Genomic DNA, 16,096 nt, shown 5'->3' with positions numbered 1-16,096 from the left:
GTTCAGATGAACAAACTAAAAACTAACTAACAGAGAAGCAGAGGGCAAAGACAAGCCATCAAGAGAAGCTTTGGGGTATGGAGCAAAAGAAGAAATCGCTATGAAAAGAAGAAGTTCAAAAATCAAGATGAGTGTTTACATCTTTTAAAAATTTAGCATTATTCTTTATGTATTTTACTTGAAAGAGTTACAGAGAAAGAGCGTGAGATGCTCCACTGGCTGACTCATGTCCCAAATTGCCAGAGTAGCTGTGGCTGAGCCAGGCCAAAGCCAGGAGCCAGGCATCCTTTCTGGGGCTCCTGCTTTAGCTACAGGGAGCCATGTGGGTGCCAACTGGAGTCCTCACTGTTCTGCTTACAAACCGGCTCCCTGCTTATGTGTCTGGGAAAGCAGAGGAAGATGGCCCAAGAACCTGGCCCCTGCACCCACAAAGCTGGTCCCAGAAGGTCAACAGTAACCCAATGCTGTGTCAAAATGCCTACACCATTCATCTTACTTCAACTCATCATCTGGCCAAAGTATCTTCTCACATAATCACCAAAAGGGTGAATCCAGTACAATAAGGTATTCTGAGAGAGAAGCTTCATTCACTAACTTTCACTATATTGTTATACATATTTTATTATCCCTTATTAATTTCTTACTGGGCCTAATTTATAAATTAAACTTTATTATAAGAAAGTATGCATAGGGAAAAATCTAGTACACATAGAATTCACTACTATCTGCAGTTTTAGGCATCCACTGTATACTGGAAGGAATTCCCCCACATAAAGGGAGACAGCCATAATTAAAGCTGATTTAAAAAAAAAAAAAAGGCACCCTGATAAACAAAGCACCTTACAGTAAGTGTTAAGAATCCTAGGTTTGGGAGTGTGGTTGCATTAGATTTTAACTGTAGGTCCTAAGGCAATTAGAGTTACCTTTAACTCTAAAATTCTGGGTTTTTCCCTGAATCTCTTAAATGACAGTTGTGAAGATCACACAGAATATTATGTGTCAAGTCACTGAGAGGCAAGACAATACAGTAGAAAGCACATAGTATATACTTTGGACAGATCAGGCCTGGGTTCAAGAGGTTGTTCACTGACAAAGTCTACGACCTGTAGCAAATTAACTCTTCTGAGACTGATTTCTTCTTCATTAACCCTGTAATAAGATTAAGTGAAACAATCTAGCCTTAAATCTTACTGGAACAAGATGAAAAATGATTTTACAGACATCACTGATACAATTAAGAAAAGAACTGGGTCCATTATAAGTACTTTATAAATGACAGTTACACAAGTGCTAACTTTGAACTCTTAAGACAATATAACAATATATTCTCTCTTTTTTAAAAAATTTATTATTATTGGAAAGGCAGATTTACAGAGAGAAGGAGCGATAAAAAGATCTTCCATCTGATGATTCACTCCCCAAGTGGCCACAATGGCCACAGCTGAGCCAATCTGAAGCCAGGAGCCAAGAGCCTTTTCCAGGTTTCCCAAGCGGGTGCAGGCGCCCAAGGCTTTGGGCCATCTACTGCTTTCCCAGGCCATAGGCAGGGAGCTGGATGGGAAACAGAGCAGCGGGGACATGAACCAGTGCCCATATGGGACCCTGGCACATACAAGGCAAGGACTTTAGCTACTAGGCTATCGCGTCAGGCCCTAATGTATTCTTATTGACTATAACTTGGACCTCTACATACAAGCATACATGAAAAAACTCTACGAAAATTGAATTAAAATGTAAGCTCAGGTGCTGGTACTGTGGCACAGTGCATACAGCTGCCACCTGCAACGCCAGCTTCCCGTATGGGTGCTGGTTCCAGTCCCAGCTGCTCCATTTCTAATCTGGCTCACTGGTACTGAGTCTGGGAAAGCAGCTGAGAATAACCCAAATTACTGGGCCCCTGCCCCCATGGGAGACCCGGATGAAACTCCAGGCCGCTGGTTTGCACATCCCAGCCTTGACCATTGTGGCTGCTTGGAAGTGAACCTGTGGATGAAAGGTCTATCTCTCGTCCTCCCTCTCTGTAATTCTACTTTCAGCTAAATAAAATGAATCTCTTTTAAGAAATATGCGTTTTTTCCTGATGTAAAGAGTTCTGTAATTTATGTGTACTACACAGGTAGTCTTGAAATCCCACACTCTCACTTAAATTATTTGTCACCAAAACATTTCTTAGGAAAAAAAAAATGGGGAAAAGAAGATAAGCATTAAAGGAAAGATTACAAAGCAGAGGTGGCAGATGTGATTAAAAGGATGAAAAAAAATTTATGTCTGCAGAATTTTCTGTTTATCAGACCAGGGGCTTAAAAAAAGGAGAAATGTGATCAAAGCCTTGTTCCTGCATGGCAACACAGTGCTGAGGGCACTTCCTTCCCTCTGTGAAAGCGCTGACTCTATCACCTACAGTACAGCAAATAAATAATTGCCACTTGGCTTCCTGTTAAGCAGGGACTGCAGAAGGTGAAGATGGGCCAGGTAAGGATGACCCAACTTACAAACTCCCAGAGTGCACTGAGCCCTACCTTGCTGATCCTCCAGGGCCCATTCTTTTCCCCAGAAAGCACAGTGTTTGTACCCTGGTTTCAAGAAAGGAGTCTACAAATTTCTTTCTTCTTTTCTTGTCTGTCTGTTTTCTTCCTTTAACCCAAGAACTAAGGGAAGAAGAATTGGGGAGCAGGTTTTTATCAGAATTCCAGGTTATAAGGTGAAAGGTCGTAAACAACTCTGTCCACACTCCATTTCAGAACAAGACTTGGCTCCTGGCCTGGTAGTCCGCTAACGCTGCTGCCAAAACGAGATAGTTTCCTGGTGTTCAAAAGAACTTGGGCATAACAGAGCAAACAAGTGGTCTGTACTGAGCTCTGCAAACTAGGAAGAGAGAAGAAATTAAAGCCCAAGAGAAACAGAACAAGAGAGATATGCCATAGGATTTTTAAAAACTCAATCATCCAGAACTTCACATATGTATCCTTACAAACACATATCAGCATTCCTTGTCTCTAACGTGTACCAAATTAGTCTGATCCATTCCTATTCCCTCACTAATTTATTCATTTACATATTACATTATTCACTGATGTTAATTCATCTGTTTCTTTGCAATTGATGTCTGATTCTCACGCCAAACTAAAAATACTCCCAGAAACCACAAGTTTTTAACTTTGAAAATTTAAAGAGTCTCACCTACTCTGTTTCCAATAACTCAGTTGGCCAACTAAAAACAAGCCAAGCCTAGTTGGTTAACTTTCTAGAACAAGGCGCTGCCTCAAACCCACACACCATAAGGATCAACATGTTCCTGGGTTTGATGGCAGTGTGTGTGTGTTCCAATGGAGTTTTACTGCCTGATTCCTGAGCTTGCTTAATGTTGGGGTTGAGTTGTAACTTGTTGGCCTTAGGGTGCCAGCCCAATTAGGGTGTATGAAGAACAGCAAAGAATAAGCATTCCTGTTTGCTGAAAGAGGAGGATTTCTACACACTCAGAGGCTTCTTCCTCATCTCAGCCTTCAGGACATTATCTTCCTCTTTCCAGCATCAGGAATGAGGCAATGATCTCCTGACACCCCAACACAGATACCTGAGGGGTAACAGTCAAAAACAAACAAACAAAACCCCTCCATTCCTACATGCAAGTTTTTCTTATTACATTTAAGAATAAAATCTCAGGAGATGGTTCCTAAGGTATTTGGTAACCCCTATCTGAAACAAATACAGAATGAACTCTGGGCTCCTTTAGCATGACCTCAGCTCTGACCACTCTTTCTTCTCCTCTTGGGATTCCAAAGGTTGGGAGAAGGGGGGAGACAGTTTGGAACAAGATACAGAAATTGTTCCTCCAAATGGGTACAACTATAAACATGAGAACTTTCTTACTTTTAACCAACTTTGTGTGGCCAACAGATCTATGGATCTGTTCATTTGCTTTAGTAAACTGGAGAAGGGAGTAGTGAAAGCGGCTCACGCAGAAAGTGACCAGCCAAGCATCTATTCTTTACTTCGCCATTTTATCTCTGTTCCCTGGAGAAGGAGGGAGGCAGAGAGACACAGAGTGAATCACCAGAGTCTAAAGGACATACCTCACTAGCCGGGTAATGAGGTAAGCAGGGAACATAAACAAATTGTTCCCCAACTTTGCAGGTAGAAACGGAAGAGATCAGGGGATAAGCCACAGGATGTGTTCACACCCTTACTGCTTCCGTTCCAGAGAACACAGAGAACAGAATGGTGGGGACAGGTGGCGAGGAAGAGCCCCTCACACTGTCCCATAGCCCCGATGGGTAGGGGAGCGCTGGGGGAAGTCACATCCGTCCCGACTGACTCCCAAACAGACTTGAACAGGGGCTGAAAGGAGTGACTTTCCTTCAGAGGCAGGGTTTGGTATTTTATTCAAGATGGGCGAGGAGGAAGGGGGGTCCCGAACGCCAGTACTCCCTGCCCTCTGTCCCAATTCTGAAGTATTTTTGGAGCGATGGGATTATTTTTCACAGACTGACTTAAGAGCCAAGAATAAACATTCGCCTCTAAGTTAATTACACTGGCTAAAGCCCGCCATGAAATTCCCTCCTAAGCACATTTTCCTTTTACCTCAAAACGCCGCTGCCAACCAAAAAGCAGCCACACCCGCCCACCGATGCTCGCTCGCCCTGACAGGGTTGGCGGGGGGAGGCACTGACGACCCTCCAGCCAGGCCGCCCGGAGAAGCCCCTCCGACGCACACCGACCCTCTCCGCCCTGACAGGGCTCGGGGGGCACTGGCGACCCTCCTGCCAAGCCGCCGAGAGAAACCCCTCCGACGCCCCCCGCGCGCCCCGCCCCTCCCCGTGCCGCCGCCGTGCACAACAACCTTTTTCCCAGCCAGAGCACACCGTGTCCACGCGCCGCTGTGAGCACTCGGATTGGTCAGACTCCTGGTAAACAAGGCGCAGGCAGCCAATGGGAGAGCTGTGCACGAGGACAGCACGAGCCTCCAGCGCAGCGCTCGCATGGCCCTGCTACTATATAGAGCAGCTTCCGGCTCCCGGCGCAAAGCGTTTTCTGCTCTCTGCCCGGTCGGTTGCGTTAGCCGTCTCAGCGAGAGCGCTTCTACAGCTGTTACGGCGAGCTAAGGAGACGGCTTATTTTCTTGAAATTCTGTAGCCGCTTAAGTAATTTGGGACACTTTGAAGCGTAGTGGTCGAGATTGGTTTGTTTCTTGAGTCTAGTTTGGTTTTTTTAAACGCAACCTGCTTAAGAACACACTCGTTCCTTAGGAAGAGTGAAGTAATTTACCACAAAGAACACTTGCGTTTGGGGCTTTGGCTTTGTGTTTGACTTTTGAGCTCTACTCTGCCCCATCATGGTGATGTTCAAGAAGATCAAGTCTTTTGAGGTGGTCTTCACCGACCCTGAAAAAGTGTACGGCAGTGGGGAGAAGGTGGCCGGCCGGGTGATTGTGGAGGTGTGTGAAGTTACTCGGGTTAAAGCCGTCAGGATCCTGGCCTGTGGGGTCGCCAAAGTCCTGTGGATGCAGGGCTCCCAGCAGTGCAAGCAGACGCTGGACTACCTGCGGTATGAAGACACCCTTCTCTTGGAAGAGCAGCCCACAGGTGAGTGGCACAGTTCCATGCTGGAGGGTGAAAGCGGGCTGTAGCAGAGAATTGAGTAAGTGGATCTGATACTGAATGCTTTAAGGTGTTCTGCTTGATTTGAATTACGTTTACTTTCAGTCTTAATTTGCAGATACCCCCCCAGTCTCCAAAAGCAGGGCAATCTCTACAGTTTTTTTTGGGGGGGGGGTGTGTTGTAAAGGTGATGGGGCCAGTAGATGTTTTAAGGTTTCTGTGTGCATGTGTCATAATATTTTTTGGGAGATGTGAGTAGCAAAACTGTCCTAGGTCAGTCACTGTACTGCTAGGCTTTGCAACAAAATGCATCAGAATTTCTCATTGAAGTATGTAAGAGATGAGACTGGGAGTCCTAAGATGCCCTTACATGCTGCCCCAACATCTCTTATCATATAGGGTATTGAAAGTGCAACGGAAAACCTAATGGTGACTGTTCTCTCTCTCCAGGTGAGAATGAGATGGTGATTATGAGACCTGGAAACAAGTACGAGTACAAGTTTGGCTTCGAGCTTCCACAAGGGTAGGTATTTGCTAACTTCATCTTTGGACTCTTCTAAACTCTTCCCTCCCCTCTTGATTCCGTAACTGTTCTTGGAGAGCTTTTAAGTAATGATTGTTTACTTTTTCTTGACACAGACCTCTGGGAACATCCTTCAAAGGCAAATATGGTTGTGTGGACTACTGGGTGAAGGCTTTCCTCGACCGCCCCAGCCAGCCAACTCAAGAGATCAAGAAGCGCTTTGAAGTGATGGATTTGGTGGATGTCAATACCCCCGATTTAATGGTGAGGCTCTTTTTAAGAGTCAGTTCTCCTGGGTCCCAGGAATGATATATCATGATCTCACGCATGATGTTATGGCATCTCAAAACATCTTTTCCCCTCCTCTCCTCCACAGGCACCTGTGTCTGCTAAAAAGGAGAAGAAAGTTTCCTGCATGTTCATTCCTGATGGGCGAGTGTCTGTCTCTGCCAGAATTGACAGAAAAGGATTCTGTGAAGGTAAAAAAAAAAAAAAAAAAAAAAAAAACTAGTACTTAGAGTGGGTAGAAAAACAACAGAAGCATGGGTTTGGGTGTAAGGATGTGGAATAGGACAGAGGAAATGTCATTAATGGTAGTGAGCATCAGTTAATAGCATTGTCATTTTCTTACCACTAGGTGATGACATTTCCATCCATGCTGATTTTGAGAATACATGTTCCCGCATTGTGGTCCCCAAAGCGGCCATTGTAGCCCGACATACTTACCTTGCCAACGGCCAGACGAAAGTGCTAACGGAGAAGTTGTCATCAGTCAGAGGCAATCATATTATCTCAGGGTCTTGTGCATCATGGCGTGGCAAGAGCCTTCGGGTACAGAAGATCAGACCTTCCATCCTGGGTTGCAACATCCTTCGAGTTGAATATTCCTTACTGGTGAGTAGGGTGGCTCTAAATGAGGAAGCGTTCATCTGTGACAACAGTCATGTTTTCTCAAGATCTCTTGTCTAATGAGCTTGCTCTCTTCCTATCTAGATCTATGTTAGCGTCCCTGGCTCCAAAAAAGTCATCCTTGACTTACCACTGGTGATCGGTAGCAGATCAGGTCTGAGTAGCCGGACATCCAGCATGGCCAGCCGAACTAGCTCTGAGATGAGTTGGATAGATTTAAACATCCCAGAAACCCTAGAAGGTGAGCCACACTATGAGTCTTTTCTTCCTCCCCTGTCCTGCTTGGGTTTGGAAAATGCCTGGGACCCGGTGTTGTTTTTGGTCAGGCTTCTGAACGCTGTTTTCTCTCTTTCCAGCACCTCCTTGCTATATGGATGTCATTCCTGAAGATCATCGTCTGGAGAGTCCCACCACTCCTCTGCTAGATGATGTGGATGGTCCTCCAGACAGCCCTATTTTTATGTATCCCTCTGAGTTCAAGTTTGTGCCACCACCCACTTACACAGAGGTGAGAAGTCATTTTTACTGTTCATTTGTCCTGAGCCCTCTGTAGGAAGGTGACTTGGGAGGATTGTAAGGTTTGTCTTTCAGTGCTAATTCAGACTAAAATGGTCTCTTGTTTTCCTTCTCAGGTGGATCCCTGCGTCCTCAACAATAATGTGCAGTGAACATGGGGGAGAAAAACAGTTGTACCACTTGTTTTTTTTCTGCCTCTCTTCTTGGACTCACTTTCTGAGACTCACCAAGCAGTCTCTGCAGTGGGGCCTGGGTCCTTCCCAGCCTCGGACCTCCTCTTGTGGGAGGTGATCAGCTGGCAGTCTTGTGGACCTTAAAGATCTGGACCCATCCTCCGCTGGCACAACGTGATGCGAGAGTGTTTGCTGGGTGGGGTGTAAAACGGTTCAGAACAATTCAGGCCCACCCTGTTTTCTGAGGTATTCCTGAGTCAGGGATGCAAACGACCTTCTGGCATGGTCTTCCCAAGGTGATGTTGGAGGGGACAGTGGTTTGTTATGACAACATCAGACCTTGAACTGAATGTGCCATGTAAAATGGAGCCAATTTAGCAACGTGGGAAAATGAAGACTAACGGCCAACATTTTGGAAAGAGGAGGTTCTTTAAGAAAAAATCAGTGTTTCCTTTTGTGCTTTAATGGGAAAGAAAAACCCTGCCAGGCTGATTTGGTTTGAACTTCAGAGAACATCCCTATGAATTGAAAGAAGCTACTGTTTTTCTTTGCTTAGAATGTACTTCAACCTGGCTTAAAGCAGTAGTAACTATGCTCCACCAAAGGTCTTGAAAGCCATTTTTAGAGCCTATTGCACTGTGACTCCTATGGAAGTTTTTTCATTTAGGAGAATGTGTTTTTCTTTTCATGTGACTTCTTGGAATTCATTCTAAGGAGATAACTTAGCACTTTAGTTCTTTCAGATTTTTTTGTTTTTTTTTCTCTCCCTATTGCAAATTAAGCTACAACTGATCTATGTATCTAGGGGTAAGCACAAGGTCACACATACACCCCCCCCAAAAAAAGTTTCACCTTTGAGACTTTGCCACAATGTACAGAATTTCATAATTCCGACACTCATATGAAAGGTTGCTATTTTATAAAGCTTTGTCCGTGATCCGCTATGACTTCTCGATAGCTGAGGAGGAACTCCATCCACATACCCCAACACTGTGATGGGATCCCCCAGACACTGGCCTGAGGAACTAGCGGGCAATTCTTCACTAAAGTCCTCTGGATCCCCTTCCTCCCCGGTGTAAGGCGATGAGGTTCGCCCTGTCTCGTTGCAGCCCCTAGCACTGGGTCAGTCAGCACCAGCCATAGCACTTTGTTCACTGTCCTGTGTTAGAGCACTGAGCTCTACCCTTTCTGAAAAGTACAGCCAGAAAGGGTGGGAGCAGAAGGTGATTTCACTTTGTGTTTTTGTATTTTAATTGTGTATCTTTTTGTATGATAAAGAAATCTATATTTTGTACTTATCCAGATATATTTTCACCCCAGGTGGGGGTACTGTTTGTAAAAAATAAAGTTTTTTAATGGCAAAAGAAGTTGTGTTTTCTTGTTCCTGAACCAACATTGGAATAGTTCTTAGAAAGGAGGTTATCTAAAGCAAGTTTCCCCTACCTCCCTGTTTCCTGAAAGCCATTTTGAGAGAACATGCCCTGGTGACTGATAGATGGGAGCTGGGAGTGTGGAAGGGAAGAACATTGAACTGGTCTGGTCCTCCCAGTTCACTAAGGAAGCATAGTGGGACATGCTGGTGAGCTAAGCTAGTTTTCCATCTTCGTAGTTAATCATTAGTCCCTTTATTCTGGGAGCTCATGAATTCTTAGAAGACAGTGAAACAAGTTTATGAGACTTGGAAGCAAAGGTTTGAAGTTTATTTTTTAAAGCTTGATTCCATGGTGGGATTTCTTCCTGGTCTAGGTCCTGACAGAAGGAGCTATTCAAGACTTCCAAGAGCTTACTTAAAGTTAAATATTAAAATCTTGGGAAACAGATACACAGATTTTTTTTCCATATGCGGGTTATAGCACAGTCTGTCCAAGCTCACAGCATAACTGAGCACATATTTCCTAAATATTCAATCCCACTCTCAGGATATGTCTTGACTGTTCCTATTTCTTCCTTTTGGGGTAATCACAATAGGCTGAATCCATGATTCTGCATCTAATTTTACTTCTAAGGAAAAAAGTGAATTCTGAGATGGCAGAGGTCAAGGTACAATATTTTGTGATTTCTGGCTCTTTGAAATTTTTGCAGACAGGTGTAGTCCTGGCCATTCTTGGATGTTGCATTTTTTTTTTTATGGATTTCCACATACTAATTCCAAGTACTAGACTCCTACAAGTTCTATACATATAATTCACGTGAATTGAAGCACAAAGTGGAGTTAGTTTTTTTTCTACTGAATCTTCATTTTTGTTATTTGTTTGTCACACTCCAAAATTCTTGCTATCATCTCCTGGCCTTTATTTTTTCATTACCATTTGCTCACCTTGTTCCTATGGTGACTCTCAAATGCTTCACCCCTTTCTCACCTGTTCAATAACTCCCTTTGGAAATTGTGAACAGGAAATTAGGTGAAAGTTGATGGAAAAGTTTTGGTGGGTTTTTTTTTCTGCAGCTTGTTTTCCAGGGAGTAGAAGGGCAGAGCAAGGACAGGAGCAGGCTAGAGGGCTGGACAAAGGGATGGAGAGACCATGAAAGGCAAGAGCACAGTTGTTTGTGTACGCAGTCTGGCCACTGGTACATGATATGAAAAGGGAATGATAGGGAGAGGACAGGCAGCATACACCCAGGGCCTCTTTAGCAACTTGCAGAACACAGGACCAGGGCACACGCATCTCCTAACAACCTAACCCCTTAATCCAGGCCTGTCCACTGGAACGTCTATGATAGTAGAAATGTTCTGTGTCTGTTCTTTCCAATACAGTAGCTGCTAAACACTTATGGCTACTTCACTGAAATATTACTACCGTCACCGATGTACTGAATTTTTAAGAATAGTTTCTTATTAAAAAAAAAGAGAGAGAGAGAGAATAGGTTCGTGTGAGCAGTGGCTATGCAGCACAATCTGAGGAAGGAAGCAGCAGCCAGAGCTGTTCCTCTGCAGGAAACCCATCCCTGTGTTAGAGCAGGCGAGGCCCCACACTGCTTCCTTTGGCCCTTGTTTGGCCCCAGGACAGTTTCTGCATACACTTAGCTCAAGAGCACTTCCCTGGGTCCTGGGCCAGCTCTGTCCCCACTTGAGTGGGTGGAGATTCTGGCTCTTCTTTTCTCACACTCTTCTCGATATGCCTTTTAATTGTTAACGAGCTGCACCCTACATAGATACATAGCCATTAGACGAGATCAAGTTCTGGGTATCACTTTTTCATGAGGTTCCAGTCTGGTTCAGGACCATCTGAGAAAAGGCAGAAACACAACTAAAGAAAATGAATTAACACGAAAAAGGCAGACAATTCCAAACTTGGGACTGGGCTACCCATATATCTGAACAGACTGAAAAAAAGACTTTCCCTGGGGTGAGGCACTGGGATGGCGGGTATAGAGAGAGGATCTGAGCAGGCGCATGGTTAGCAAAAAAAAACAATCACACGGGAGCTTAAGAATATAGAGTGCAGAGCAGAAGTGATCTTTGCCTAATTCTTTAAAGACCGGATTACACACACAATGGCTCAATTAGCTAATCCTCCCCTTGGCAAGTGCTAGGATCCCAAATGGGTACAGGTTTAGGTTCCAGCTGCTTCACTTCCCATCCAGCTCCTTGTTGATGAACTGGGTAAACAGTGGAGGCTGGTCCAAAGCCTTAGGACCCTGTACCCATGTGGGAGACCTGGAAGAAACTCCTGGCTCCTGGCTTCAGATTGGTTTAGCTCCAGCCATTGCCGCCACTTGGGGAGTTAACCAGTGGATGGAAGATCTCTGTGTCTCTCCTCTCTGTAAGTTTGATCCACATTTCCAATAAAATAAATTCTTTCAAAAAAAAAAAAAAAAGTTACAGAGAGAGGGCTCGGCGGCGTGGCCTAGCGGCTAAAGTCCTCACCTTTAATGCGCCAGGATACCATATGGGTGCCAGTTCTAGTCCCGGCAGCTCCACTTCCCATCCAGCTCCCTGTTTGTGGCCTGGGAAAGCAGTGAAAGATGACCCAAAGCCTTGGGACCCTGCACCCACATGGGAGACCTGAAGAAGTTCCTAGCTCCTGGCTTTGGATTGGCACAACTCTGGCCTTTGTGGTCACTTGGGCAGTGAATCATAGGATGGAGGATCTTCCTCTCTGTATATCTGACTATTCAATAAAAATAAAATAAATCTTTAAACAAAAAGAGTTACAGTGACAGAAGATACAGATCTTTCATCTGTTGGTTTGTTCCTACAAATAACAGCAAAGGCCAGAGCTGTGCTGGTCCAAAGCCAAGAAATCTGTAACTTCTTCCAGGTCTTCCATGGGTGCAGGGGCCAAATCACTTGGGCCATTTTCCACTGCTTTCCCAGATGCATTAGCAGGGATCTGGATTGGAAGTGGAACAGCCAGGACTCACACTGGTGCCCATATGGGATGCTGACACCACAGGCAGGGCTTTACATGCCATGCCACAGTGTCAGCCCCCATTTTTTGCTAATTCTTTCAACAGACAGATCTTTCAACAGATCCTTCCCTGAGTTCTTTTCATATGTGGGTGTTTTTTTAAAAGATTTATTTATTTATTTTTATTACAAAGTCAGATATACATAGAGGAAGAGAGACAGAGAGCAAGATTTTCCTTCCAATGATTCACTCCCTAAGTGAGCCACAACGGCCGGTGCGCGCCGATCCGAAGCCGGGAACCTGGAACCTCTTCCGGGTCTCCCACATGGGTGCAGGGTCCCAAAACCTTGGGCCATCCTCGACTGCTTTCCCAGGCCACAAGCAGGGAGCTGGATGGGAAGTGGAAAAAGAGAATATTTTACTGACCCTAAAGTCACCTGACCCAGGCACCCTAGTGGGCGCTTTTGTTCCTACTCTGTACTAACCTCACATCCACTTCCATTTCCTAAGTTGAAAAACTGTTTTAGAGGTGGCTACTCATCCAGAGTTTGCAGGTCCTGACCCAATAGGTAAGTATAGAACCTGGAAAATTTTCAGAAATTCATTTTCTTGTTCTATTAAGGAGAACAAGGAAAGTGTAATGGTTCAGCACGTGGACCTGAAGCTAAACCATCTAAATTCAAGACCTGCTTCTACTACTTAAATAACTCTGTGACTTTGGGAAATTTTTTTTTTAAGATTTATTTATTTTTGGGCTCGGCAGCGTGGCCTAGTGGCTAGGGTCCTCGCCTTGATCCCATATGGCCGGTGGTTCTGGTCCCGGCAGCTCCACTTCCTCTCTGTCTCTCCTCCTCTCAGTATATCTGACTTTGTAATAAAAATAAAATAAATCTTTAAAAAAAAAAAAAAGATTTATTTATTTTTATCGGAAAGGCAAATTTACAGAGAGAAGGAAAGACAAATAAAAGATTTTCCATCTGCTGGTTCACTCCCCAAGTGGCCACAACGGCCAGAGCTGAGCTGAGCTGAAGCCAGGAGCCTGGAGCTTCTTCCAGATCTCCCATATGGATGCAGATCTCAAGACTTTGGGCCATCCTCAGCTGCTCTCCCAGGCCACACACAGGGAGCTAGAAGGAAAGTGGAGCAGCTGGGATGTAAAGCAGCACCCATATGGGATTTTGTTGCATACAAAGTAGGGCTTTAGCCACTAGGCTATCGCACCAGGCCTGGGAAACTTTTTTTTTTTTTTTTTTTAGTATTTATTTGTATTGGAAAGGAATATTTACAGAGAAACAGAGAAAGATCTTCCATCTGCTGGTTCACTTCCTAAGGGGCCACAATAGGCAGAGCTGAGCCTGTCTGAAGCCAGAAGTCATGAGCCAGAAGCCTCTTCCAGGTATCCACATGGGTGTAGGGTTCCGTGGAACTGGGCCCTCCTCTGATGCTTTCCCAGGACATAAGCATGGGCTAGATGGGAAGTGTGGAACAGCTGGGACACAAGCAGGCTCCCATATGGCATGTCAGCACTTGAGGGTGGGGATTAGCTAGTTGTGCTATTGCACAGGCCCCAAGAAACTTGCTTAGTGTCTCTGTGTCAACAGTTTATTTATAAACTAGGGAATAATAGGAGTAGTACCTACCCAAGAAGACTGTGAGGATTAAAACACACATAGGCACGTGTGGTACAGCAGGTTAAGCCACCGATAGACATGCTCACATCCCCTGTCAGAGAACCCAGGATCTAGTAGTGCCTTCACCTCAGCTTCCAATCCAGCTTTCTTCCAATGTCCTTGGGAGGCAGTAAATGACTGCCTTGTGTGGGGACTTAGGGGAATTTCCTTGCTTTGACTCAGGCTTTTGCGAATCAGGAAGCAAATCAGGAGATGGAAGATCTCTGTCTCCGTCTCTCTCTCTGTTGCAACTAAGTGCCTGGTAACTATAGCAGAAGAGAAGGAGGGGTGGGCATGTGGTTTGTACACTTGCATTCCCTCAGCAGAGTGACTGAGTCCTGACTCCACTCCTGATCCCAACTACCTGCTAATGTGCACCCTGGGAGACAGGGATGATGTTCAAAGACTTGGGTCCCTGCCATCCATATGAGAGACTAGGATTAAGCTCCTGGCTTTAGCCACAATCCAGCCACTGCATGTGTTTGGGGACTGCACCAGCTGTTGTGAACAATATATCTCGCTCGCTCTCTCCCAAATACATCAATAACTTTTTTTTAAACTAACATGGAGGCCCGGCGGCGTGGCCTAGCGGCTAAAGTCCTCACCTTGAATGTGCCAGGGTCCCATATGGGTGCCAGTTCTAGTCCCGGCAGCTCCATTTCCCATCCAGCTCCCTGCTTGTGGCCTGGGAAAGCAGTTGAGAACAGCCCAAAGCCTTGGGACCCTGCACCCACGTGAGAGACCTGAAGAAGCTCCTGGCTCCTGTCTTTGGATTGGCACAGCTCCAACCTCTGCGGCCGCTTGGGGAGTGAATGAATCAACGGATGGAATATCTTCCTCTCTGTCTCTCCTCATCTCTGTATATCTGACTTTGCAGTAAAAATAAACAAATCTTTTTAAAAAATGAATTAATTAATTAAAATGGAAAGACATATTCATCGTCACCACCTTAAAGAACTTCCAGGCATATCCTAACCATAGTTTTCTCTCTGTTTCTCATAGTTTATCACAGTTCAGGGCATTCTCCCTTTGTTCCTCTTGATTTCCTTCCTGTGTTAGAGAAACAAAACAATCTTGGGAAGAGATCATTGTGTAGGAGCTGACTCAGCCTGTAGTTAATGTGGAAATGGGAAAGCAGCTCACTGCTAGACTCTCCTCTCTTCCCAGAACAGAACGGGCCCTCTAGACTCTCTCTCAACATCTCATGGTGTGGATCTGGGGGAACTAGGGTCTTCTCTTTCACATTCCCAAAGTGCTTTCCAAGGTGTTTGGATGAGCACCTGTTGAAAATTAACCAAACTTTATAACTTCAGGGTAAAGCTTCCATTGGGCATGGTAAACTAAGGAACAGAGAACGCTGCATTTGCAATGTTACACTACAAAATGTCCTTATTCCAAGCTTCGCATCTTATTTGATATTTTCCCTCAAGGTGAACTAGACTGAGAACCACAAAGGCCAGTGGTGGTAAATCCACCTGTGAGGCCCAAGTCAGCCTGTTTTTGTTATTCTTGTCTTCTCCTGAACTCCCCTTTGGCTCGACCCTTCCCTCCTCTTGGCTGAGCCTGTTACACAAGAAGGAAAGAACGGAAAGACTCCAAAAACCAGGATTTTTCTGGCCACCAACTGATTGGTCATCTCCAGGCAACGGAATGATGGTAGAAGATGGAAGTTGAGCAGAACACGAGGACAGTATCATGAATTCCACGTGCCTGCTGTCCTGAGGTCCACTCTGTCCTTGTTGGATGATGGAGCTGCTGACCAGACCTCTCCACGTCCACCAAAATGGTCAGTAAACAAGTTCTTGGAAATGTCTGGCTAAGTGTCCAGCTCATTTATATTTAGCCTCCAGGACAGATGAAGAGAGGAAGGATTTCAGTCGCTGAGGTGGGATGAGGCACCAGGGGCATGAGAACTGTGTTTCCCTTGTATAGTTCTGTGATTAAAGAGCCCTCCCTCTCTGTCTCACATGTCTAATTCCGACTACTTCCTTCACCTGTCCAGGCTCAGTGATACATTGGTCCCTCGTTCACATGCATTTCACTGTACTTTCCTGCTTACCTTACCTTCCAGTTTGATGGAAATATTGCTTTCTTTTCCAAACTCCCAGGTGCTTCCATCTCCTCGTCCCTCTAGGTCAGTTTGAAGCTCCATCTCCCTTTGGCCTTCTCTAATACTGTCTTCTGTAACTGTAATGGGATGCAGCGGTTGATGGCTAGCACCCGCTTCACAGGTTGACAGTGGACCAGAGTTTCCACACTGCATCCTTCCTACCTCTTCTGGCGCTATTCAAGTTAATTGGAGGCGTGAAACCAGTTTCAGAGGCGCCTGGCATGCACCCACCCCTTCCGCACCACT

General features: G+C 45.2%; 1 protein-coding gene across 1 annotated transcript; it reads left to right on the top strand.

The window, feature by feature from the left end:
* Window positions 1-5,031: 5,031 nt before the first annotated feature.
* On the top strand, window positions 5,032-9,085 carry TXNIP (thioredoxin interacting protein). The gene is made up of 8 exons (XM_004581827.4): window positions 5,032-5,582; window positions 6,048-6,120; window positions 6,237-6,384; window positions 6,497-6,599; window positions 6,758-7,014; window positions 7,114-7,270; window positions 7,386-7,537; window positions 7,662-9,085. The coding sequence occupies exons 1-8, from the start codon at window positions 5,333-5,335 to the stop codon at window positions 7,695-7,697; spliced, it is 1,176 nt and encodes a 391-aa protein (XP_004581884.1). The 5' UTR covers window positions 5,032-5,332; the 3' UTR covers window positions 7,698-9,085.
* Window positions 9,086-16,096: the final 7,011 nt, after the last annotated feature.

Source organism: Ochotona princeps, chromosome 2 (assembly GCF_030435755.1).
Source record: "Ochotona princeps isolate mOchPri1 chromosome 2, mOchPri1.hap1, whole genome shotgun sequence".
In the NCBI taxonomy this organism is placed as follows: Eukaryota; Metazoa; Chordata; class Mammalia; order Lagomorpha; family Ochotonidae; genus Ochotona; species Ochotona princeps.
Note: the sequence above shows the minus strand (reverse complement) of the source record. Positions and strands in the feature narration are given on the sequence as shown.

Bases quoted from the DNA above. Each gene is read 5' to 3' on its own strand.
- TXNIP (XM_004581827.4), top strand. From the start codon at position 5,333: ATGGTGATGTTCAAGAAGATCAAGTCTTTTGAGGTGGTCTTCACCGAC. The intron at 7,015-7,113 runs GTGAGTAGGGTG...CTTCCTATCTAG, and splicing joins GAGTTGAATATTCCTTACTG to ATCTATGTTAGCGTCCCTGG. The intron at 7,271-7,385 runs GTGAGCCACACT...CTCTCTTTCCAG, and splicing joins CATCCCAGAAACCCTAGAAG to CACCTCCTTGCTATATGGAT.